Below are 27,105 nucleotides of genomic sequence, written 5' to 3' on the forward strand. Positions count from 1 at the left end.
ACACAAGCCAAGCCACAAACGGTTCATTCATTTTCTAGCCCTTGAAACCATTTGAATTGCCACTCTCAGCTCCTCAACACATTACCGTCAACTGACGAACTGGCATCCCACAATTCCACCTCACTAAACCAATGATGAAACCAACCTCAAGAACAATCTCTAGAGCCCCTCCACAATCAAAACCTACACCCAAAAGGGCCACTGAGTTACCCCTTCCATGATTCGTGACTACACCGAGTCCACAGTCCAAGGTCAAAGAACTCCAACCTTGATCTATGGCGAATAAAATGCGACTGAACCTCACAAGACTCATCATGAATAAGGTGTTCAGAAGACCTAAATGGGCTAGAATAACAAGAAATAATTGAAACAGTCACATTGAAAGTTCAAAGCAACAAAAGGGATCTGAAACACAACAGTAACATTCATAATGAACATAATCCATCCACAATCGATCACACATACTGCATTGAGGCACACCACGCGAGCCAAGTTCATATCACAACTAGATCTTGGGGAGCAGCAATAAAGCACAACAGCTACACCTTCCCAACTTGTCAGACTTAAAAAGGGAAGAACCAAGGAAATTAGGAAAAGAAAAGCTTCATCCCAATTAGTCCTACCGGTGATTAGAGTGCATGTATCATGCTCCCATTGCTCGGTTTCAAGCCCGGCTTCCCCACAGATGGATTTGCATGAAAAGCCGACTGTCTTGGAGGACCACCAAGCAGTTCTCCCGTCAAGTCCAAGGGATCCACAGCCTGTGTTGAGATCTCGCCTAAGCTGAGTTTTGATATGCCCACAAGCTCGTCAACATTGATCGGATCTTTGGAAAGGACTGCTGTTGGCTTCAAAACCGGATGCGACTCTGAATCTTCTCCTGGTATAATGGTGTATGGTGGCCAGTATGGGACCGGTACTGGACAATATGGTGTGAAAAATGCCGGGAGCATCATGGGGATTGCAGTGCAAGCAGCAACAGACTCAGCCTCCACAGGTTCTATTGAAGAGGTTTCGACCGATTCGCTTTCTTTGTCAAGGGCAAGTCCTAATGGTGGAAACGGGCTGCTATCAGTCTCAGTTGCCAGTGATGGAGCGCTAGCAGAACTAACGAGGCCCTGCTCATCAGCTGCTGGAAGTTGGCCTACTGGCTGCAGAAATAAAATGGGTAATGGTCATGAATAAAACAAGCCATTGACACACATAAAGAACATTCAGGAGAGAAAACCATTTGGAGTCCAACAGATGGAAGACTACCATATCAGCTACGATGTCAAACAGGCTGGATCGTCGTTTTCTCCTAGTTGAGTTGGTCTGCCGGATGAAGTACTTCTGGGCATGGCTTGCAACCTGTGTGGGTGTCCTTGAAGTCACGTAGTTGCGAGCAATTCCTCTCCAGTCCCCCTTACCCAACTTTTGCAGACCCATCAAGAACAGCCTGTGTTCTTCTTCAGTCCAAGGGGTACCTGCAAAATTTTGAAAAAGTACATATTCAATATATTTACCAAAAATAGGATGTGATCAAGAATCGTATTTATGTATTCCACAAGATCTGCAGCAACAAGATCATCAATAAGCACAACATGGAACACTTCATAATCCGTACATCACTCTGTTAAAATGTATCTCCGAAAATCCTTGTTGTAAATATAAATATATATATTTATATACTTAGAGATACATATACATATAATATATTATATGTATATGTATCTCTATATATATAAAAATATATATTTATATACCTTTTTAATTTCTTACCCAAAAAGGGTATTATTGTAATCTTGCACATATTCCATTTGGAATATGTTGTATTTTCCTTTTTATTTTCCTTTTGTAATTCTTTTTATTTTTTCATTTTTTATTTTACTTTTTATTAAAGGTGCATTGGGGGTCCCCCAATAGAGTCGTTGGGGGCTCTCCAACGACTCCTTTGGAGCCCCCCTTTTGCACCTCTTGGCTCTTGTATAAATAGGGGTGTTCCCCCTTGTAATTCCTATGCTTGAGAGTCTCAAGCATTTGCTCTTTTTTTATGAAACACATGCATTATTGCATGTTTATTATTTGTACGCTTTTTGCGTATTTTGTTCTAAGTGTTGTGAGAGCGTCTTCGTACACTTCTTTTATAAAGTTTTTATGCTTGTATGCATATTGTCTTTTCATAGACAATTTCACATGGTATCAGAGTCAGGTTGGTGATAGAGGATTGTGGGATTCTCTTCTTTTCAAGTGCCTCGAAAAGTGTGCCTTCGGATCTTTGGAAGTTGGAGTGGTGGATCTTTCTTCTCAAATATTTTAGAAGGATCTTGCTCAAACTTGCATTTGATATTTGGTGTTGGTACGCCATTTCTCCCTTTCTCTTTACTTCATAATGGGCGAAAATGAGTCTCATTTTACTATTGGCTTCAAATTAAATGGATCCAACTATCATATTTAGGCCGGAAACATGGAGGCTCACATAAAAGGAAAGGGGCTATGGGGTTATGTGCAAGGTACAATTCCGGAACCGGAACCCAAGATAACAGTGGTAAACGGAAGTGAAATCAAGATTCTTGAAGGAGAAGAAAGGGTTAAAGCTCTTGAAGAGTATTCTAAGAAGCACGATGAATGGGAAATGAAGAATTTCAAGATTCTTTCTTGGTTCTTTTCATCCGTTGAGACTAAGATTAATGTCAACATTATTAAGTTCAAAAAAGCATCGGAAGCTTGGCATTATCTTAAGAAAATGTATACATCGAGAGCTCTATCTCATAAGTATTATCTTCAAAAGAAGGCTCTCTCTCTCACTCAAGGTGAAATGACTATTAAGGAATATTTTGCCGATCTTTCCTCAATTTGGGATGCGCTTGCCATGCTTGAACCAAAATGGAGTGGAGAGACAATTGAACTCCGCCACAAGCAACTTGAAGAAGATCGATTCTTCAATTTTTTGAATGAGCTAAGGCCCGAATTTGAGCAAATAAGGTCTTCTCTCTTATCCTCATTTACTCCTCCCTCTCTTGAAGATGTACTCACCAAATTAAGTGGTGAGGAGACTCGTATGAGTTTATGTAAACAAAGATCAAGTGTTCTTGTGGTTCCTTGTAATCATGATGAAAGCAATGAGATCAATGTCGTATCAAGACCCGGGAACAATGTTAAAACCTATCGTCCACCTCATTTTAAACCACAAAATCAAGGTGAGAATGGTGGCTAAAGAGGAAAAAGGGACTATAGCAAAATTATTTATCGTTTTTGTAAAGAACCCGGACATATCAAACCATATGTCCCAAATGGAAAAAGCTTCTCGCTATGGCTACCACCGGTGTATCACAAAAGGAAGAGGCATCATCAAGTGGGTCACTCTCTTTAAATCAAATAGTGGAAGTCGTTCAACCTCTCCTTAAAGGAGCTACCTCCGATGCCGCCGTGTCTACTTCATCTTTTCCAGGTAAAGTCTCTTGGCTTTTGAACTCCGGTGCATCTTTTCATATGTCCCCAAACATGTTTTCACTTTCTGATTACTCAAAAAATGTTTCTCCCTCTTTTGTTTCCACTGCGGATGGAACCTCCCTTGAAATTAAAGGAATAGGTAATTTTGAAACTCAAGATTTTTTTATTTCAAAAATTAGATTTATACCTAAACTAAACTTAAACCTTCTCTCTGTTTCTCAACTCTCGGACCATGGTTGCGATATTAAATTCTCTTGTGATAAATGTTTAATACAGGATCATCGGTCCGGAAAATTGATTGGGGAAGGCTTTAGAAAAGGAGACTTATACTATATGGAATCTCTTCAAGTTCCAAAATATTTTTGTAATGTGGCCCAAAACAAAGATATAAATGTATGGCACAAGAGACTTGGTCATCCTAATATCACCAAGTTGTCTTATTTACATTTTGCAAAAGACCTATGTAAAAGTTCTTTTTCTTGTAATGATTGTATTCTCGGAAAGATGCAAAGTTTACCTTTTGATCAAAGAACTATGTTCTCTTCTAAAACTTTCGAAATTGTTCATTCGGATGTTTGAGGACCCGCACCTGTTGCTTCAAAAGGAGGCTTTTCTTATTATGTCATTTTTGTGGATGATTTTTCCAGATATTCGTGGATTTATTTCCTTAAGTTTAAACATGAAGTTTTTTCATGTTTTAAAACCTTCCATTCAATGATCAAAAATCAATTCAACAGTAATATAAAGATATTTAGAAGTGATTCTGGAGGGGAATATCTCTCCAATCAACTTAAAGTTTATCTTGAGGATCATGGAATTGTCCACCAAAGGTCTTGTCCTAAAACTCCTCAACAAAATGGGTTGGCCAAAAGAAAACATAGGCAAATCATTGAGACAACTAGGACCCTTCTTGTTTCCATAAATCGGTTACCATCTAGAATATTAGGAAAAATATCCCCTTTTGAGATTTTATATAAGATTGAACCTGATTATAGTAGGTTACGTGTTTTTGGGTGTAAGTGTTTTATACTTACGGATAAGAATGACAAACTCTCTCCCAAAGTTATCCCTTGCGCCTTTCTTGGATATTCCGAAACTCAGAAAGGGTTTCGTTGTTATGATCTTCGAGATGATAAGCTATATGTCTCTAGAAATGTAACTTTTTTAGAAAATGAAAGTGGCTTTGAAAAAAATGTTTCTCAACAAGAAAATTTTGATTATTCCTTCCTATTTGACTTATTGTCTAGCAATGATGATATATCTAGTGATGATGATGTATCATCAAATCATGATGAGGAAAATGATGGTGATGTTGGTGAACATAACTCCCTCAATGAACAAGAAAGTAGAATTTCAAGTGATCCCATAACCTACTCTCGTAGAAATCAAGACACCTTTAGAAGTGCTATGGACCAATATAGTGAGCTTGTTCCTACCCTCGATCACCGAAGATCTGAAAGGAATAGGAGACCTCCAACTCGTTTTGTTTCTTTTGATTCTTTCTCACGTCGGTATAGGGCTTGTCTTAGTGCCATTCACTCTTATTTTGAGCCAAGGAATTTTGAAGCTAAAAAATGTATAGAATGGCAAGAAGCTATGCAAAATGAACTTAATGCCCTTAAAAGGGCTGAAACTTGGGATTTCCAAACTCTACCCATATGAAAGAAAACTATAGGTTGTCGATGGGTTTTTAAGGTTAAAACTAAGAGCAACGGATCCCTGGAAAGGTATAAAGCTCGCTTAGTTGCAAAAAGGTATTGGCAAGAGTATAGAATTGATTATGAAGAAACCTTTGCTCCTGTAGCCCGAATGGTTACAGTCAGATGTCTTATTACTATTGCATCTATTAAAAATTGAAATATTTTTCAAATGGACGTGAAAAATGTTTTTTTAAATGGTGATCTTAACGAAGAAGTATATATGGATGCTCCACCAGGCATGGAGATCCCTAAAGATAAAGTTTTTCGTCTTCGAAAGGCCCTCTATGGTTTGAAACAGGCCCCCAAAGCCTGGCATGACAGATTTACCAGTGTAATGCTGGAAAATGGTTTCTCCTCATGTTATACTGACACCGCTCTATTTACTAGAAAATCTAATGTAGGGATTGTGATATTATTACTCTATGTTGATGACATGTTAATTACAGGTGATGATGTTCAAGGAGTCAAGAGTATTAAGTCCGTCTTGACTTCAAAATTTGAGATGTCATACTTGGGTTTTCTGACATATTTTCTTGGAATTGAGGTTGCCTATTCGCAACGTGGTTATTTTCTATCACAGTCTAAACTTGCTTGCAAGATTATTGACAGGTCAGGAATTTCTGATGACAAAGTATGCGAAACTCCTGAAGTTGTGGGAGCAAAAATGAAGATTGACGACGGTGTTCCTCTAACCGATCATACTCCTTACAGGCAGTTGGTAGGCTCTTTAATGTATCTTAGCATTACTCGACCTGATTTGTCACATGCTATACACATCGTCAGTCAGTTTCAGCACGCTCCTACAACCGTTCATATGAGTGTTGTGCTTCGCATCATCAGATATTTGAAGGGAACTGTGAATAAGGGAGTATTTCTATCTTCTTCTTCTGAATTGAAATTACTTGCTTATATTGACTCAGATTGGGGAGGTGACCCTAGTAACCGTCACTCCACCATTTGTTTTTGTGTTTTCTTAGTTGAGTCTTTGATCTCATGGCGATGTAAGAAGCAACAGAAGGTCTCTCTGTCATCCACTGAAGCCGAATATAGAGCCATGGCATCTACCACCATGGAAATTGTATGGATTCGACGCCTTTTGGAAGATATGGGAGTGTTTATCAGAAAACCAACAAAGCTATGTTGTGACAATAAAAGTGCAATTTATATTGCCAAGAACCACACCTTTCACGAGCGAACAAAGCATATAGAGATGGACTGCCATTACGTCAGAGAAGAATACTTGAAGAAGGTCATTGATCTACCATACGTGACGTCTGAGTATCAACTTGCAGACTTCTTCACAAAAGCTCTATGTTCGCCCAGATTTCATTTCCTTCTTGACAAACTTGCGGTTATCGCACCGTAAGTTTGAGGGGGGGTGTTAAAATGTATCTCCAAAAATCCTTGTTGTAAATATAAATATATATATTTATATACTTAGAGATACATATACATATAATATATTATATGTATATGTATCTCTATATATATATATAAATATATATTTATATACCTTTTTAATTTCTTACCCAAAAAGGGTATTATTGTAATCTTGCGCATATTCCATTTGGAATATGTTGTATTTTTCCCTTTTATTTTCCTTTTGTAATTCTTTTTATTTTTTCATTTTTTATTTTACTTTTTATTAAAGGTGCATTGGGGGTCCCCCAATAGAGTCGTTGGGGGCTCTCCAACGACTCCTTTGGAGCCCCCCTTTTGCACCTCTTGGCTCTTGTATAAATAGGGGTGTTCCCCCTTGTAATTCCTAAGCTTGAGAGTCTCAAGCATTTGCTCCTTTTTTATGAAACACATGCATTATTGCATGTTTATTATTTTTACGCTTTTTGCGTATTTTGTTCAAGTGTTGTGAGAGTGTCTTCGTACACTTCTTTTATAAAGTTTTTATGCTTGTATGCATATTGTCTTTTCATAGACAATTTCACATGGCTGTCACCTGAAAAACATGACTGCTTGACAAGTTTTCGCAAGATGATCTTCCAAACACTTCATTACAAGACCTTTAAGCTTTATCAGCAGATTCAGCAGAGCAGGAACAACTCCCACTCAACTTGATTGAGCTATAAGACATTTTCCTCATGACTTTGCTACGAGGTTGGGTGAAGCACCTCGTTGCAAGTGTACTAATAGGACAACACAAGGCAATGGTATATGGATAAGAGCTCATCCCAAATAACAGGAATCACAACAAGATGGTCCTAGACATGAATTCTTTACATTTTCGGTTTCAATTTCACCTTTTCTCTTTGTTCAAGAGAAGAATAACATTACGTTGTTACACCCTTCTCAAACTCCAGTGGAATCGGTTCAGAGCTTAGACCTTAGAGGAGCCTCGAGCTAGCAACAGACGGGTACTCTAGTCTAAGCCCAATTGAAGTGAAAGGTTCGTGTCTGTGATTCTTAGCTTTTCAAGGTTGGGATGGGCGTGTATGGAGTGAAGACCCAGATGTACACGATGGGACAGAGTCCTAAGGGTAACCATGGTGTAGGGTTTAAGAGGTTCTGAGAAAAGATCTAAGGAACAGAAAAAATCAATAGGCTAAAACAGCTCGGTAGGCAGTCGGGGAAGGGGTTCTGATTCAGATCTGATATAAACTTAACCAAAGGCTTGTTGGACATCTAGGGACATGTGTCAGGGTTAGGATAGGTTGCTGGAGGTCGGGAACAGTAAAAATAGGTCGTTGGGTAGCTGGGATGCTCAAACGGTAAAAATAGGGTCTTTCGAGTTAATCGGGTAAATGCGATTTTTGTTTTGGGGTTACGAAAAGCAAGATAATGCAACCTACGATCTGATTACAAGTCTAAGATATTAATATCAGCAGTTTAGAGAGTTGGTTACTTGAGTTAGACTTCGGAGAGAGAAGTACAGCAGAACCATAGTTGTAGCAGCTTTTGAACGACTTTCTCGGGTTGTGTAGCCTTCTGGGATCTCTGAAAGGAACACGTGAAGGGATTGGGCTATTAGCTCAAGCAGAATCCACCACCACACACGATGTGTCAGGTGAGATCAGAGAGAGAAGATAAGACGTCAAAGGAGGAAGGAACGTTCAAGGGGAGGAGAGAGAGATTGAGAGAGGGGATGGACAGTTAGGCCTTGAAGGATACTTCAATTTCATATTCAATAAGCCTCCCCAAAGCCTTCTTGTATAGGTAGAGCTTGGGTTGAGTCCTAATTACATAAAACATTGTCTATTTAGAGAAGTCAAGAATCCACCTATTCTAAGACTCCTACTTAGCTAAGGACTCCTCACAAGAACAAACCAAATAAAATACTCATCCATAATCAACCAAACTTAATTAGCAATAATTAAATCTAACACTAGGGGACGTCCCATAGGTCTTTTTAAGATTACACGCCCCCCAAGTAAATCCTACTCCTTAATTGTCTTGTCTTCTGAGCTTGACATGTGCCTGGCTTCTTCTTCTCTTGACTTGGAATTTGGATCTTTGAGTTGTCCACCATTAGAGAAATCATGTCAGATGTCACGTCATCAACCTGGGACCCACACTATGTTAGCTGACTCGCATAAGATTCTGGAAGTATAGTCTGTATCCTGGGCACTGGATCTCTGGACCGTAACAGATCCACCATGCTCCGACATACCTTTCCCCCAAGGTCCAAAATTGAAGAATCTTCTTTTGGCAGTATCTTTGCCCCCACTCTACAAGATGCTTCTGCATCATGTGATCGTACTTGTGGAGTTTCTTGGTCTTCATAATAGCAATGGGTTGGGGCTCTTGGTCTGGAGCTTCTACTACTGTTGGTGGCTCACAACGGAACGACTTGAGGCGAGACACGTGTAACACGAGGTGTATCCGCACCTCAAAGCAGGGCTAGGCGGTAGGCTAGCTTTCCAACCCGCTTTTCCACACTATATGAACTGAAATACTTCAGCATGAGTTTATGGTAGTCCTGGGCAAAAAGGGTCTTCTGGCCTCAGGGCTTCCTCTTCAACCAAACCCAATCTCCTACCTAAAACAACTTGTCTGAACGACCTTTGTCATAGATCTGCTTCATACGTTGTTGGATCTTGGCAATATTTGGACTCAAAGTAGCAACAATCTCATCCCGCGTTCTCAAGTCTCAATCAACTTCGAAAGATGCAGCACTCCCGTGCTCATAGGTCATCACCAAGAGAGCCCTAAAGGGAGTCATGTCAATGATTGAAAGATGACTCGTGTTGTAGGCATACTCAGCCCAAGGAAGAAACTAGAGCCATTTATTCGGGCGGTCCTCCACAAAACACTAGAGATACGTCTCAACTGCCTTGTTCACAATCTTCATCTAACCATCTGTCGGTGGGTGATGGGATGTATTGTAGTTCAACCTAGTACCACTCAAAGTAAAGTAAGAGGTCCAAAACTGGCTCAAGAAATCAAAGTCTTGGTCACTGACAACGCTCCTTGGCAAACCATAGAGCTTGACCACATGACTCGTGAACTAGCGTGCGACCAACTTGGCGAAATACTCTCTCAGAAATGGGATGATGGTGTCTACCATTATCATAATCACTTCTCTCCGCTCACATTCAGGTAGGGCCTACATGAAATCCATGGATATGTCTTGTCAGGCACACTCGGGGATAGGCAACGATCTTAACAACCCAGGTGGTTTTATAGCTTCGTATTTGTTTGCCTAACATACCAAACACTTTCGCTCATACTCGCGGACATAGCCCTTCATACCCGGCCAATAAAATAATGTTTTCTAAGGATCAAACCTTGAATCATGTTATTTCGATCCAAAAATATGATTTTTTGAGTCATGAAATTTTAATGCATTGTAGACCGTTCATTTTTTTAAGCCCTTAAAAAACATACTTATGTGTCGTCAATCACTAAATTCAAGTCATTTCTCACTAAACAAACATTGTAGATCACATACATAAGATTTAATTTATAAAAAAAAGATAACATGATTTTCAGCTCAACAGTTCCATATAATTTGGTGCCTTCAAAGGCACCAAATATTAAGCCTATATATATATATATATATATATATATAGAAAGAGAGAGATGGGAACATACTAAATAAGCATAGTGCTAAATGAAACATGTTATTAGATTTTCGGCATTTTTTCAAAATTCTGACGGTACAGATGTGATGTATATGCTTGTTTTTATAGGAATCACTTCTTGGAGCATTCGATTCCGATGCATGGATAGGTTTTTATATGGTTTCAAAAATTAATTGTCCATAATTTTTATAAATTTTCAAGGCTCCAAATTGTTAAAAATAAATGTATATATATATATATATAACTAGAGTGTGACTAGGATTAGATTTTTTAGGTTTGTTGCTTTTTGGTTTAGAGCCATTATGTATAAATATGGGGCAAAGCATTTCTTCAATGTATGCTTCTTGCATGAATTCCACTTGAATAAAACAATGTTTTTTATACTTGTGAGTGTTCCATGTGTGTACATTGAGTGGGTTTTGTGTGTGAGCCTATTTATGGTTCTTTGTGAGTTTATCTTGGTGTTTTCGTGAATCTTATTGTAGCTCAATTGTGTATCCACTTTGGTGACTTGGAAGTTCTCATTTTCTTATATGGTATCAGAGCTTGGTGATCGAGCTGAAATTGTTTTTTGGCATATTGGAAAGTGTGTCACTAACTCCGCGTGTATAATTGTTTAGTTATACACTGCCGGTCCCAAGCCCGGATAAAGGAGGAGGGTTGCGGTAGGCCAGTGACAGCCAGCATAAAAACTTAGTCATACCCTATAAATATAAACCAATATGAGAATTTCGTTGGGGCGTTCCCTACTTAGCGACGCGCTGTACTCTATAGGCCCGAAGGCAGTGATAAATGGGCAAGGGTTGCTAGGTCGTAGCCCAGAAGCGACACATCACACTGACGTCCGGGTGTGGTGTCAAATAGGCAAGGGTTCCCTCACTTTGTTGGACGGGTGGGGGTAAAGAAGTTAGTCCAATACCATAAAATTAGGTTAGCCACTTGGAACATAGGGTCTTTAACTGGTAAGTTGGTAGAGTTAGTAGATTTTATATGTAGGAGAAAGATTGATGTTTTTTGTCTTTTTGCTTTCTTTACTTTCATTTACTTATGTCTCAAACTCTTTGCAATTGAATAAATAAAGTCTAGTTTGAGTTTAGGTTGGTATAAAAGATGAGTATAAGATCCCTTGTGGTGGTAGTGGTGTTTAATTGTAAGGCCCCGAGTCTCTGGAAATGTTTCCGCACTTGTTTAAAAATAAAAAAATTTGCCACTTTTTCACAGGTATGAAATGGGATCGTTACAAAAACTAAAAAATAAACTAAAAGTAAAAAATCTAACTAACCTATACTATTGTAACTAAACAGAAAAAAAAAAGATAAAATATTATGGGATATTTACATATGAGATTCTCTATGAGATTCTCTATGAGATTACAATTTTTAACACTCCCCCTCAAACTTATGATTGAACAACCGAAAGTTTGTCCAAGAGAAAGTGAAATCGAAGAGTAGCGAGTGGTTTGCTAAAGAAATCTATCAGTTGAAATTTTGAAGAGACATACGAAAGATCAATGGTGCCTTGTAGGAATTCCTCACGTACATAGTGGCAGTCCATTTCGATATGCTTGGTTCGTTCGTGGAATGTCCGATTGTTGGCAATGTAAATGAAACTTTTGTTGTCACAACATAGTCATGATGCACTTATACTTGTAACACCCATATCATGAAGTAGTCGTCTCAACCAGACCACTTCCATGGTGATAGTAGTCATGACTCTCTACTCGGCTTCAGTAGACGAAAGAGAAACCTTTTGTTGCTTCTTATACCTCCATGAGATCAATGACTCTCCAAAGAACACACACAGTCTAGTAGTTGAGTGTCGATCATTTGGATCTCCTCTCCAATCTACATCAGTATAAGCAGTTAATTCTAGTGTGAAAAAAGCACACAAAAACAGTCCTCTAAAAATGAAAGTTTTAATATATTTAATAATGAACAGAAGTGGGAGCATGTTGGAATTGACTTGTTGTGTGAATAGCATATGCAATGTGAGGTCTTGTGATGGAGAGGTAAGACAACGCCCCAATAAGTTGTCTACAAGGTGTTGGGTTCTCAAGAGGTTCCACATCGTCAATTTTCATTTTGATGTTCACAACTTCAAAAGTATCAACATGTTTGTCATTTGTGATTCCTGATCTGTCAATAATATCAAAAACAAATTTAGATTGAGTTAGTAAATAACCTCTAAGAGAATAAGCTACTTCAATACCAAGAAAAAAAATTAAAAAAACCTAAATCACTCATTTCAAAGTTGTTTTTGAGAAATTTTTTTATATTGACAACTCCATGTTTATCACTTCATATGATGATCATGTCGTCCACATAGAGAAGAAGAATAATGATCCCTGCATTAAATTTCTTAATAAACAAAACTGTGTGAGTAAGACAAAATTGAACACCAAAATCAAGCATAACCTTACTGAATTTATCATATCAGGCCTTTGGGGCTTGCTTAAGACCATATAATGTTTCATGTAACCGAAGAGTTTTTCCTTGAGGAACTTCAATGCTAGGAGGTGGTTTCATATAAACCTCTTCGGCTAAACTTTGATTGAGAAATGCATTCTTGACATCCATTTGAAAGATATGTCATTTCTTTATGGAGGCAAGGGTTATTAGAGTTCTTACGGTAGTCATTCTAGCGACTGGTGCAAAGGTTTCTTCGTAGTCTATTCCATATTCTCGTGAATAGCCTTTGGGGACTAGTCTAGCTTTAAAACGTTCAAGAGTGTCATCACTCTTAGTTTTAACTTTGTATACCCATTGACATCCTATGGGCTTTTTCCTAGGTAGAATATCTTGAATAGTCCACGTGTTTGCCTTTTCCAAGGCATTTAACTTGTTGGCATAGCTTCGACCCATTCTGAATGTTCTTTTGTTGTATTATAGTTTGAAGGTTCTATATAGGAGTGCAATAGGGCAATATATGCTTGATTTTTTGTGGAAAAAGATACAAAATTTCCAAGCACTCTTGATACCCTAGATGATTTTCTGGTTTCTATTTGATCATGTGCTTTAATATATTTTTCTAAAGCACAAGGTTGCTCTAGATTTCCTCGCCTGAAGTATTGAATGCAATCTGGATAAGGTGTTTCAAGATTGATTATACTATTTTGATCTTCTTGATCAACTTTTTCTTCATTAATTTCTGAAACTAAGTCCAACAAAAAGGAGTATTCATCAACCTCTCTAGGGTTTTTAGTTTCAATGAAACTTTCATTTTCTAAGAAAGATACATTTCGTGACACATATAACTTCCTAGTTCTGAGATCAAGGCATCAATAGCCTTCGTGATTGCTTGCATAACTAAGGAATGCACAAGGAATGGCCCGAGGGAAAAGCTTGTCATTTTTGTTAGAGAAAACAAAACATTTGCAACCAAATACTCTTAATCGCGAATAATCTGGAGTTTGTTTAAAAAGTTTTTCAACAGGTGATACATTTTTTAACAAAGATAATGGCATTTTATTAATGAGATATATTGTCGTTAGCGTAGCTTTGGCCCAACAATTTTTAGGAACTTGATGAGTAATAAGCAGAGTTCTTGTTGTTTCTATAATGTGTCTATGTTTTCGTTCTGCTAAACCATTTTGTTGTGAAGTATATGGGCATAATTTTTTATGTAAAATTCCATGTAGATTTAAATAATCGCTAAATTCTTTTGATAAATATTCTACCCCTGAATCAGTGCAAAATATAGAGATATCATTCTTAAATTGGTTCTTAACCAGTTTATGAAATATTTTAAAATGTAAAAATACTTCGAATTTATGTTTGAGAAAATAAATCCAGGTATATCTTGTAAAATCATCTACAAAAATGACATAGTATGAAAACCCTCCTTCTGATATGACAGGTGCAGGACCCCATACATCTGAATGTACTAACTCAAGAGGTCGAGAAGAGATAAAATTTCTTTCTTGAAAGGGTAATCTCTTCATTTTTCCAAGAATACATTTTTCACATTTAAATGTCTAAGAATTACAAAAGTTTTCTATATTTGAAAAAAACTAAATTTTGGATAAGTTAGGATGGCCAAGTCTCTTGTGCCATAAATCCAAGTTCATTTTCTCAAAAATACAACAAAACGTATTCTTGGGAATTTCAAAAAAATCCATATAGTATAGGCCTCCTTCTCTATGGCCTTCCCCAATCAGCTTCCCTGACTGGTGATTTTGCATTTGGCAACCACGAGAAGAGAAGGAAATGTTATATCCATGGTCAGATAATTGAGAAACGGATAAGAGATTGAGGTTCAATTTTGAAATATATCTAATTTGAGGAATATGAAACCCTTTTAAGTTTTGAGAAGTTTTTTCAAAATTCTCTATTGCTTTAATTTCTAGTAATGTTCCATCAGCAGTAAAAACATTGGACCCATTTGAATTATGACATTCGGATAACATTTTGATATTTGGATTCATATGAAAAGAAGCACCTGAGTCAAGAAGCCATAGAGTTTTACCTGCATCGGAAGTGCTAACTGAAGAGACTGCAACTCCCGTAGATGAAGATGCTCCCTTGAGTAGAGGTCCAAGAGCTTCCACCAATTGTGCTAGACATGCTTCCAATGGAAGATTCGCTTGATTCTTGTGGTGGTCCGACGGCGGTGATCTTTTTCTCATAGGGCTTTCTTAATTTAGAGCAATGGGTTTTTACATGTCCTAGTTCACGACAATAGTAGCAAATGATTTTTCTTCTTTCAAAATCATTTTCTTGTTTTTCATCATTTCCTCTTCCATAGTTAGGAGGTTTGTAAGTCCTAACATAGTTTTCGGGTTTCGAGACGGCTAGAACTGAGTCGTCATCATTCTTGGATATCTTACTTTTGAATCTATTTTCTTTCATACTTAATTCCTCTATTGTGTCTTTTATTGAAGGCACTTTTCCACGATGAAGAATAATAGACTTAGTATATTCAAATTCCGATCTTAATCCACTAATGAAATGTCTGCATTGATTTGATTTTTGCGGAATTCAATATCTTGTGGACAATGCCACTTTGGTTCAAGAAGAGTCAATTCTTCCCACAATTCTAACAAGTCATTCTAATACTCCCTAATGCTCTTGTCTCCTTGAACCATATTTCTTACTTCAGTTTGAAGATTGCACATATGCAATATCTTTACGATAATACATTCTCTTAAGATAGTCTCAAGCTTCATTTGCATGCTCAAATTTTGCTAAACTTGAGCATTTCTTTATATCAACACTCTAAATATGCCAAGACATGATCTTGACATGTCCCATATGCCATTCTTTCCACTTTTTCTCGTACGTAGATATGGCCTTAACTCTTTCTACCTCAGTGAAAGGTATTTCCTTTTCTCCTTCATCTTTTGTAAGAATTAGAGTAGGTTCCTCATCGATTCCATCTACTAATCCCCATAAACCCTTGCCCCATATAAGATGTTTCATAATCGAAGCCCATGTGACATAGTTGGAATCATTTAGTTTGATGGGCTTAAAGGTGACATTATCATTGTCATCCATTTTACAATATTTGAGAAAAGAGATCAGAAAAAAAGGAGGAAAGATAAATAGAAGAATACTCTACCACAAATGGTGAGTACGAATATCCTTCATGCTTTTTACGCCTCCACACGATCACCACTTGTAAGAACCTCATGTGGTACGTTTCCCAATGCACAAAAAGACTTATCTTGATTGCTTGAACCTTGCTCTGATACCATGTAAGAAAATGGAATCCTCAAACATCAAATGCTTCTTCACAAATAAGCTCTCTCAAGAACCATAAAGGTTCATACACAAAGTAAACACTTAAGAACCACTAGGGTTCACACACAAAATACTCAAAAGAGAGATTCCAAATAAAAAAGTGAAGAATATATTTCATTCAAGTGGAACAAAACCCACACAAAAAGTATTAGAATACAATGGGGTAACACCCCATATTTATACATGAAATGAGATGGCAAGGGAGAGTTGTTGGACACTCCAACGTCTCTAAATAGAGCCGTTGGAGTGTCCAACGACTCTCTGTAGCGTTTGCTTTTTGACTTAGTCAAAAAAGCAAAAGGGCTATGCTATGTCCAAAACTGAAAAAAATAATAGCATTTGCTTTTTGACTTACTCAAAAAGCATAAGGTCTATGCTATGTCCAAAACTGAAAAATAAACTAAAAGTAAAAAATCTAACCTATGCTATTGTAACTAAATTGAAAAAAAAAAGATTTCATATTATGGGATATTTACATATGAGATTCTCTATGAGATTACAATTTTTAATTGTTTCTTCCCGAGTACTTGAGTTAATACATTCGGATGTATGGAAAACAGTATTACGTCAAAGGGTGGTTTTATGTATTATGTAATTTTTGTAAATGATTTTATGAGACAGTTGGATTTATTTTCTTAAACACAAGTCTGAAATTTTTTTACATTTTCAAATATTTCACAATTTAGTCAAAAACCAATTCAAGAATGATATTTTCATCTTTCGCACTGATTCAGGGGGAGAGTTTTTATCAAATAGTATCACACACCAAAAATCTTGTCCTTATACCCCTCAACAAAATGGTTTAGTGAAAAGAAATATAGGCATGCTATAGAAACAACAAGTACCTAAAGTTTTTTGTGTTGAAGCCACATTAACTGCAGTTTACCTTATTAACAGAATATCATCTTCTTCTTTGAAAAATGTATCAACTATTGAAAAACTTTTTAAACAAGTCCTAGATTACTCTTGATTGAGAATTTTTTTATGCAAGTCTTTTTTTTTACTGACAAAAATGACAAACCTTCTCCTCGTGTTATTGCTTGTGTCTTTTTAGGATATGCAAATAATTAAAAAGGCTATAGATGTTTTGATTTTAAAACTAAGTTGTATGTTTCAAGGAATGTATCTATTTTTGGAAAAAGAAAGTATTTTAAAATTGAGAAAACTAAGGAAATAAATGAGTATTCTTTTTGTTGGATTTAATTCCAAAGATTGGTGATTGTGATATTGATGAAAATCCGAAAGATAAAAGTGATGTGATGAGTGAAGAACAATCTCATAAGGATCAAGAGTGTATCCAATATTCCAGGAATGGTAATTCTGACGTGCTCTTGAAAAATATATCAATGATGAAAAACAGGTAGAAATACAAACCAAAAGGTCATCTAGAGTATCAAAAATCCCTAAAAATTTTACCTATGAGTCATTTTTACCTAAGTATCAAGTCTACGTTGCATTAATACATGCCTATATAAAACCCTTCAACTATAATGAAGCAAAAAAACATCCTGAGTGGGTAGAAGCTATGAGAGTAGAATTAGATGTCTTAGAAAAGGCAAATACTTGGATTGTCCAAGACATTCACCCAGAAAAGAAACCTAGAGGTTGTCGATGGGTATATAAGGTTAAAACCAAGAGTGATGAAACTCTTGAAAGGTACAAAGTCAGATTAGTTGTTAAGGGATATTCCCAAGAGTATGGAATAGATTATGAGAAAACCTTTGCTCCAGTTGCTAGAATGACCACAGTTAGGAACTTAGTAGCCCTTGTATCTATAAAGAAATGGCCTATACACCAAATGGACGTTAAGAATGTGTTTCTCAATGGTAAATTGATTGAAAAAGTCTATATGGAAGAACCGCCTGGTATAATTATTCCTAAAGGAAAGGCTCTTCGTTTAGATAAGGTTGTGTATGGCCTTAAACAAGCTCCAAAGGCTTGATATGACAGGATTAGTCAAGTTATATTTGATGTTGGATTTCAATCTTGCTTAATTGACACAACTTTGTTTGTTAAGATTTCTGATGCAGGTATTATTATTATTTTTTTTATGTGGACGATATGATCATCATGGAAGGTAACAAAAAGAAAGTTGAAAATATTAAAAAACTTCTCAAAACACATTTTGAAATAACTGATTTGGGGTTTTTAAAGTATTTTCTTGGTATAGAAATTGTTTATTCCTCTGGAGGTTATTTACTGACTCAATCTAAATTTGCTTTAGATATTGTTGTCAGGTCAGGTATCTCAGATGATAAGAAGGTTGACACTCCCGAAGTTGTAAATGTCAAAATGAAGATTGATGATGGGGAACCATTAGAAAATCCAACACCATACAGACAATTTATCAGGACTCTTTCATATCTCTTAATTACGAGACATGACATTGCGCATGCAATTCACACAGTGAGCCAGTTTCAGCATGCTCCCACCATTGTTCATATGGGAGTCGTTTTGTGTATTATTAGATATATCAAAACTTCTATTTTCCGAAGACTTTTCTTATCTACTTCTTCCTCCTTAGATTTAATTGTTTATACTGATCTTAATTGAGGAGTGATCCAAATAACTGACACTCAACCACAGGTGTTTGTTTGTTTTTACGTGAATCGTTGATTTGTAAGAAGCAACAGAAAGTTTCTCTCTCTTCAACCGAAGCAAAATACTGAGTCATGGCTACAACTACTATGGAGGTGGTCTGGCTAAGGAGAATGTTGGTTGACATGGTCGTTCAGAGTAAATGAGCATCACGACTGTACTGTGACAACAAAAGTTTCATTTATATTGCCAACGACCGAACCTTCCACGAGTTAACCAAACACATTGAGATGGACCGTCACTGTATTCGAGAGGAATTTTTATATGGCACTATTGATTTTCCCTACGTTACTTTAAAATATCAATTGACAAATTTTTTCACCAAACCTCTCGCTGCTCCAAGATTTCACTTTCTCTTTGACAAACTTTCGGTTATCCAACAATAAGTTTGAGGGAGAGTTAAAAATAAATGTACACACACACACACACATATATATATATATGTGTGTGTGTGTGTGATAACTGGAGTGTAAATAGGATTAGATTTTTTAGGTTTGTTGCTTTTTGGTTTTGAACTAGTCAACGTTTGTTGACTAGTCAACATAGGGAGTCGTTGGGCTCACAAACTCTATTTAGAGCCATTGGGACCCAGCGACTCTATGAGCCCTCTTCTCATTGTGTATAAATATGGGGCAAAGCCCTTCTTCAGTGTATGCTTCTTGCACGGATTCCACTTGAATAAAACAATATGTTTTATGTTAAAATGTAAACTGCAATATATATATATATATATATATATATATATATATTATTTATTATTATATTTTCTTTTATTATTTTCTTTTTCTATTTTTTTATTTTCTTTTTTAGCATCTAGTTCAATAGAAACTAGATATTTTGATCCAGTCAAGTTCCTGTTGGAACTTGACTGTGCAAGTAGCTGTTGGACTGTAGTCCAACAGCTATAATAAATGTTGTTGGACTATAGTCCAACAGCTATAATAATAAATGTTGTTGGACTGTAGTCCAACAGCTATATTAAGAGACGTTGGAATCCAACGTCTCTTTTTGGAGAGCTCAAAATGAGCTCTCCTCTCTCTCCCATTGTTTTGTATATATAGGGGTGAACCCCTTCAATGTATATAACCATGCTTCTTAAGCATTTTGTTCATGAATAAAGTATTATTTATTTTTCAAGTGTTCTTCCCTTTATACCCTTTCAAGGGTCATGCTTGTAGTGTCTCCAATAGACACTTGTTTGTGAGTTATTTGTGCATTTGTTGAAGACCACCATTTCATTACATGGTATCAAAGCTACGAAATCCTTAGATCTTGAAGTGCTTCCGCCTCGATTTTCGTGCCACATTTACAAAAGGTGTTTCATCACCTTGTTCTTGGCTCAAGAAGATTTGTTTGAAGAAAGGCGAACTTGTGCTACAAAAAAATTTGGTTTTGTATCCTCTCTTATTCCTTTGTCTACTCTTTTTCTTTTCTTTTTATTTTTCTCTCTCTCTCTCCTCCTATTTATTCCTCTCTTACCCTTGTAAAAGATGGATGACAATGATAAGATCACCATCATTCCTATGAAGCTAAATGATACTAACTATGTAATGTGGGCTTCGATTATGAAGCACCACATTTGGGGAAAAGGTTTATGGGGTATAGTGGATGGTTCCGATTTGGAACCTAAACTATCTCTTACCAAGAAAGAGGGTGATAAAGAGGTTCCTCTAACGGAAGAAGAGAAGAGTAAGGCGTTAGCCACTTATGAAAAGAAATGGAAAGAATGGAGGATAGGGCATGCAAAAATTATGTCATGGCTCATCAATAGCATAGACATTAAAAAATGCTCTAGTCTAGCTAAGTTTGAGCATGCCGATAAGGCTTGGGAATACCTCAAAAACATGTATTCCCTTAAAGATATTGCACATGTATGCAATTTACAAGATAAAGTTCGGACAATGACTCAAAAAGATAAAACTATTCGAGAATATTATAATGAGTTGTCCGAACTTTGGGAAGAGTTGGCTCTTCTTGAGCCCAAATGGCATTGTGCCGAAGACATCGAGCTTCGCCAAAAGCAACTCGATATGGAACATTTCTATCAATTTGTGAATGGTCTAAGGCCGGAGTTTGAATCCACCAAATCGGCCCTTTTACATAGTGGAAAAATTCCTTCTATTGTTGATACTATAGAAGAGCTCACTATGGAGGAAAATAGACTTAGAAAAAGTACTCCAAAAGTTGATGATGACTCCGTTTTAGTTGTATCTAGACCGGGGAATCATACTCGTACTTACAAGCCGCCTCATTTTGGAAGACAAAACGGCGACTTTGATAAAAGAAAAGTTATTTGTCATCATTGTCATGAACCGGGGCACTATAGGCCTCAATGTCCAAAGTTAAAAAGAAGAGAAGAAAAAAGAGTTGCATCTGTTGAATCTGAGTCAAAAGATCAAGATGCACCTGTGTCTATGGCTCAACTGATGGAAATCCTTCAACCTCTTCTCAAAGGGGTATCCTCCTCAACCGAAGCCTCAACTGGAGCGGCAGTTGCATCTTTCTCCGGTTCAGGTAACTTTCCTTGGCTTTTAGATTCTGGTGCTTCTTTTCATATGACCCCAAATGTTAATAGTCTATCCGAATGTCTTAAAAATGACTCAAGTGTGTCAAAGGTTTTTACAGTCGATGGCACATCTCTCGAAGTAAAAGGAATAGGATGTTTTGAAAATCTTCAAAAATCCAAAAGATTTTTTATCCCAGAAGTTAGATATATCCCTAAACTTAATTTGAATCTCTTATCTGTCTCGCAAATATCTTATTATGGATGTAATATCTCCTTCTATTCTCATGGTTGTTGGGTACAGGATCGCCAGTCAGGGAAGCTGATTGGGGAAGGCCATAGAGAAGGAGGACTTTATTACATGGACTTTTTGGAATTACCCAAGAATGCATTTTGTTATAATATTCAGAAATTAGAATTGGATTTATGGCACAAAAGGCTTGGCCATCCTCATATGTCTAAAATTCAATATTTTCCAAGTTTGGAAAAATTTTGTAATTCTGAAAATTTTTCTTGTAAAGACTGCATTCTTGGCAAAATGAAAAGGTTACCATTTCTTAGTAGAACTTTTGTTTCCTCACGACCACTTGAGTTAATACATTCGGATGTTTGGGGCCCCGCACCAGTTATTTCCAAAGGTGGTTATACATATTATGTCATTTTTGTTGATGACTTTTCTAGACATACTTGGATTTATTTTCTTAAACATAAATCTGATGTCTTTGCTAACTTCCAAATATTTCATAAAATGGTTAAAAATAAGTTTCAAAATGATATTTCTGTTTTTCGCACTGATTCAGGGGGAGAATTTATGTCCAACGAATTCAAAGACTATCTCAATTTACATGGTATTACACATCAAAGATCATGTCCACACACTCCACAACAGAATGGCCTAGCCGAACGCAAACATCAGCACATTATGGAAACTACTAGGACATTGCTAATTGCAAATCAAGTTCCAAAAAGTTTTTGGGCTGAAGCGGTCCTAACTGCCACCTACCTCATTAATAGGATGCCATCTTCCTCATTAAAGAATACAACTCCAATAGAAAAGCTTGTTAATTTAACTCCAGATTATTCTAGATTAAGAGTCTTTGGATGCAAATGTTTTGTTTTCACCAACAGAAATGATAAACTCTCTCCTCGTGCAATCCCATGTGCCTTTTTAGGATATGCTGATAATCAAAAAGGCTACAGGTGTTTCAATTTTCAAAATGACAAATTATATGTGTCAAGAAATGTATCTTTTTTTGAAAAAGAAAGCTTCTTTGAATTTGAAAAATCCAAGGATGTCACTGAATACTCGTTTTTAATTGATCTAACTTCAAAATCCAATGAATGTGATGTTGGATATGACCTTGACAATGATCAAAATCCTATTGTTGTTGAAAATGATGATAATGAAGAGCAAATCCATAGGGATGTTAGTCTACAATATTCAAGACGTAGAGAGCAAAATCTTCCATGTGCATTACAAAAATACTCTGAAGTCCCACCTAGAAGAACGTCTAGAATCTCTAAACCTCCAGAAAAATTTGTGTCTTATGAATCTTTTTCACCCACGTATAGGGCCGCCATTACATTAATACAATCATATGTTGAACCATCATCCTATTCTCAAGCAAAAAATCATATAGAATGGATAGAAGCCATGAAAATAGAATTGGATGCACTAGAAAAGGCCAATACTTGGACGATACAAGATATTCCTCCGGGTAAGAAACCTATAGGTTGTAGGTGGGTATACAAAGTCAAAACCAAAAGTGATGGGACCCTGGAAAGATATAAGGCCCGTTTAGTAGCAAAAGGATATGCCCAAGAGTATGGCATCGATTATGAAGAAACATTTGCTCCTGTGGCCCGTATGACCACTGTTAGAACTTTAATAGCCTTGGCCTCCATTAGAACATGGCCTATCTTTCAATTAGATGTCAAAAATGCTTTCCTGAATGGGAATCTCGTTAAAGAAGTATACATGGAAGCCCCACCTGGTATTAGTATCCCTAAGGGTAAAGCTCTTCGTCTAGAAAAAGCTCTTTATGGTCTTAAACAGGCTCCAAAAGCCTGGTATGACCGATTTAGTCATGTTATGCTTGATATTGGTTTTCAACCTTGTTTAACTGACACTGCTTTGTTTGTTAAGAAATCTGATGCAGGCATCATTATTCTTCTTCTCTATGTGGACGATATGATCATCACCGGAGGCGACAAACAGGGAGTTGCAAATATCAAATCTCTTCTTAAAACTCACTTTGAAATGACTGACTTAGGTTTATTAAGATATTTTTTAGGCATTGAAGTTGCTTATTCCCCTCGGGGGTATTTGATATCTCAATCTAAATTTGCTCTTGATATCGTTTCCAGGTCTGGAATTACAGATGATAAGAAAGTAGACACTCCACAAGTTGTCAATGTTAAAATGAAAATTGATGATGGAGAACTTCTTGATGATCCTATTCCTTATAGACAACTTGTTGGAGCTCTTTCTTATCTTTTCATTACTAGGCCAGATATAACTCATGCGGTTCATACAGTTAGTCAGTTTCAGCATGCTCCCACCTCCATGCACATGGGAGCGATTTTGCGTATTATTAGATACTTAAAATCCTCTCTTTCACGAGGACTCTTCTTGTCTGCTTCATCTTCATTAAATTTAATTGCATATACTGATGCTGACTGGGGAGGTGATCCCAATAATAGACACTCAACTACTGGTTTTTGTGTGTTCCTAGGTGAAACTTTAATTTCGTGGAGGTGCAAGAAGCAGCAGAAAGTCTCTCTTTCCTTCACCGAAGCTGAATACAGAGCCATGGCAACCACCACTATGGAGGTTGTTTGGCTCAGACGATTGCTAGCAGATATGGGAGCTAAAGAAACGCAAGCTTCAAAGATGTGCTGTGACAACAAAAGTGCGATCTACATTGCAAGCAACCGGACATTCCATGAGCGCACTAAACACATTGAGATGGACTGTCACTATGTCAGAGAGGAATACTTACATGGAACCATTGATCTGCCATATGTTACATCAGAATATCAATTAGCAGACTTCTTCACCAAGCCTCTCGCTGCTCCCAGATTTCACTTCCTCTTAGACAAACTTTCGCTCATTGTACCGTAAGTTTGAAGGGGAGTGTTAAAATGTAAACTGCAATATATATATATATATATTATTTAATATTATTATATTTTCTTTTATTATTTTCTTTTTCTATTTTTTTATTTTCTTTTTTAGCATCTAGTTCAATAGAAACTAGATATTTTGATCCAGTCAAGTTCCTGTTGGAACTTGACTGTGCAAGTAGCTGTTGGACCGTAGTCCAACAGCTATAATAAATGCTGTTGGACTATAGTCCAACAGCTATAATAATAAATGCTGTTGGACTGTAGTCCAACAGCTATATTAAGAGACGTTGGAATCCAACGTCTCTTTTTGGAGAGCTCAAAATGAGCTCTCCTCTCTCTCCCATTGTTTTGTATATATAGGGGTGAACCCCTTCAATGTATATAACCATGCTTCTTAAGCATTTTGTTCATGAATAAAGTATTATTTATTTTTCAAGTGTTCTTCCCTTTATACCCTTTCAAGGGTCATGCTTGTAGTGTCTCCAATAGACACTTGTTTGTGAGTTATTTGTGCATTTGTTGAAGACCACCATTTCATTACATTTTATACTTGTGAGTGTTCCTTGTGTGCCCATTGAGTGGGTTTTGTGTGTGAGCCTATTTATGGTTCTTTGTGAGTTCATCTTGGTGTTTTCGTGGATCTTATTGTAGCTCTTTTGTGTATCCACTTTGGTGACTTGGAGGTTCTCATTTTCTTTCACAAATATTTTTGCACTTTTGCAAAAAGTATTCTTTTCTGTCTATTGTATTATTTGTTGTATCTTTCTTTTCTTCCAAACCTGCCAATATCTTCTAGATACTTTCATGAGGACTGTAGACAATCCTATGATATCCCAAGAAATTGCCTTGCCGAGACAGATCTACATGACTATGTCGGAATAATCTATGAAAAAACAAAATTAGGGAAACAAGAGTAACATTTGTCTCCATGCATCACCCCACAACTAAAGTAATCTACTGATAAAGCATGCCTGTTTTGTTGCAACCTACTCTAGTCAGCAAATTATGCTAAAACTCGTTATTTACATTCAACTCTTTGCTTGTCAAAACGTCAACATGATAACATAGCAACCACCAACAAGTACCAACATAACAAGAGCTATGAGATAAAAGTAGTAAAAACACATAAACACCAGCTAGTCTTAACATGCCTGAGAGTCAACCAAAGCATCAACGGGTATGGAACTAACTTAAAAATTGAATGCAAACAAGTTGTATCATGACATATTGTAACTTCCACAGTGCACTATATTTTCCAATTTTTGGGTTCATCTGCGAATTTAGAGACAAATTCAGGATAATGACATAGCATTCTGGCCCCCGTCCAGTGACCAATCAAAATTCATTCTCACCAAAATACAAACAGGTATACAAGATACAGACTGAATCATTTTGGCCTTGAGCTCGAAAGACAGAGAACACAAGATTATGGTAAGTAATGCAAATCACAGAAGCGATGAAAAGGACTTCTTTTTAACAGAAAGAAATCCAAAAAAATCATAAAAAAGCAGCAAGAAAAATGCATCTATTTGAAAATAATAATAATAAAACCACCTGCACGCAAATCAAAAAGCCTCTCATGAGAGGGGAAGATCAAAATAAGGAATTTACTTTGGATTCTGCTTCAGAAAAAAAATCCATTTTGGATTTTTAACAAGCATCAACAAAAAACTAATGGGCGAAAACAGATACTTCGGTCCATGGAAGTCCCCAGAAGCAAAAAACAGAAAACAATAATAACTGAAAAATTCCGCCAAAAAGCAACTGAAAAAAAAAGGAAACGGAAAAACATAAAGGCAAACTTGCAGTAAATGAACGACAGGGATGAAAGGAACAGAAATGTAATAATTTCCAAATTCTACGAGATCGTTCAATCAAACAGGTAACGGAGAAGCGAAAATAACCGAAATTCCACACGAGATAGAGAGAGAGAGGGAGAGAAGAAGAAGAAGAAGAAGACGCCGAATACTTCTCTGCAAACCATCAAAAAGATAAAAATCAGAAATTAAGGGCAACCAAATCCAATCCACAGACGAGTCGTACAGATTTCCAAAAAAACGTGAGGATAAAGGAATTCGGGAACTTCAAAAACGCAACAAAACACGATAACGATCACATCCAAAATCACACAGTCGGAGACAGAGACAGCGAGAGAGAGGGGGACACAGAATTTCCTAATTCCCCACCAAACGAAGAATCCCGGAGAAACACCAAAGGGACGACGGGATCACGGAGAGCGACACGAAAGATAAATCCCTTACCTTTCTTCCTCTCGCGGCAGCTCGACGAGCAGGAGGCGTGCAGGGCGTCGTCGGAGGCATAGCCGCCGGCCTCGCGCCCCTCCGCCGGGTCGGACGGCGAGTCGGGGTTGTTCCCGGCGGCCGGCGAAGCCCCGGCGTAGTGGGAGAGGTTGCCCATGCTGGCGCTCTTCTTCATGGAGGAGCCGTCGGTGAGCCTCACCCCGAACAGCTTCACCCCACGCGACGGGCACGTCCGCGAGTTGTGCCCGTTGTGGCTGCAGTGAGAGCACCTACGGGTCATCGCGCTCGATCGGCGGTCGACGGGGAGCGACTTTGCTCAGGGCGATGGACGGCCGGATGTCCGAGACGATCGCGGCGCCGGATCATAGCCGTTGATCGGAACCCATGGCGCGCGCGCGCGGGAGAGGAAGAGAGGAGAACGAAGGAAGCGAACGGAACCACGAAGTTACGGAAGAATATCCTCTTTCTATCTCCAACCTCCCCTTATTTAAGAGCGACTGTTGTACAGCGGGAAGGGATATATAACCATGGAGGATAATGTTGGAAATTGTTGTGAAAAGATTAAAAATACCCTGACTTTTAGAAATGTCTTCTCCTCTAACCCTCTTTCTCTTTCCTCGCGGGTCTACGACCTTGAGCCTGACTGACATTTTACATTGAAATACGTAATTGCCTAGAACATTTTACTGAATTACTTTCTCACGTATA

General features: G+C 37.4%; 1 protein-coding gene across 1 annotated transcript; it reads right to left on the bottom strand.

Moving 5' to 3' along the window:
* Positions 1–406: 406 nt before the first annotated feature.
* Positions 407–26,892, bottom strand: LOC149828740 (transcription factor MYBS3-like). Its single transcript, XM_090017703.1, has 3 exons — positions 26,398–26,892; positions 1,258–1,466; positions 407–1,151 (listed from the first exon to the last, which is right to left on the bottom strand). The coding sequence occupies exons 1-3, from the start codon at positions 26,675–26,677 to the stop codon at positions 630–632; spliced, it is 1,011 nt and encodes a 336-aa protein (XP_089873829.1). The 5' UTR covers positions 26,678–26,892; the 3' UTR covers positions 407–629.
* Positions 26,893–27,105: the final 213 nt, after the last annotated feature.

The sequence above is a fragment of the Nuphar pumila genome, chromosome 9 (genome assembly GCF_984573655.1).
Source record: "Nuphar pumila chromosome 9, dmNupPumi1.hap1.1, whole genome shotgun sequence".
In the NCBI taxonomy this organism is placed as follows: domain Eukaryota; kingdom Viridiplantae; phylum Streptophyta; class Magnoliopsida; order Nymphaeales; family Nymphaeaceae; genus Nuphar; species Nuphar pumila.

Bases quoted from the DNA above. Each gene is read 5' to 3' on its own strand.
- LOC149828740 (XM_090017703.1), bottom strand. From the start codon at position 26,677: ATGACCCGTAGGTGCTCTCACTGCAGCCACAACGGGCACAACTCGCGG. The intron at 1,467-26,397 runs GTAAGGGATTTA...AAAATTTTGCAG, and splicing joins CTGCCGCGAGAGGAAGAAAG to GTACCCCTTGGACTGAAGAA. The intron at 1,152-1,257 runs GTAGTCTTCCAT...TTATTTCTGCAG, and splicing joins TTGACATCGTAGCTGATATG to CCAGTAGGCCAACTTCCAGC.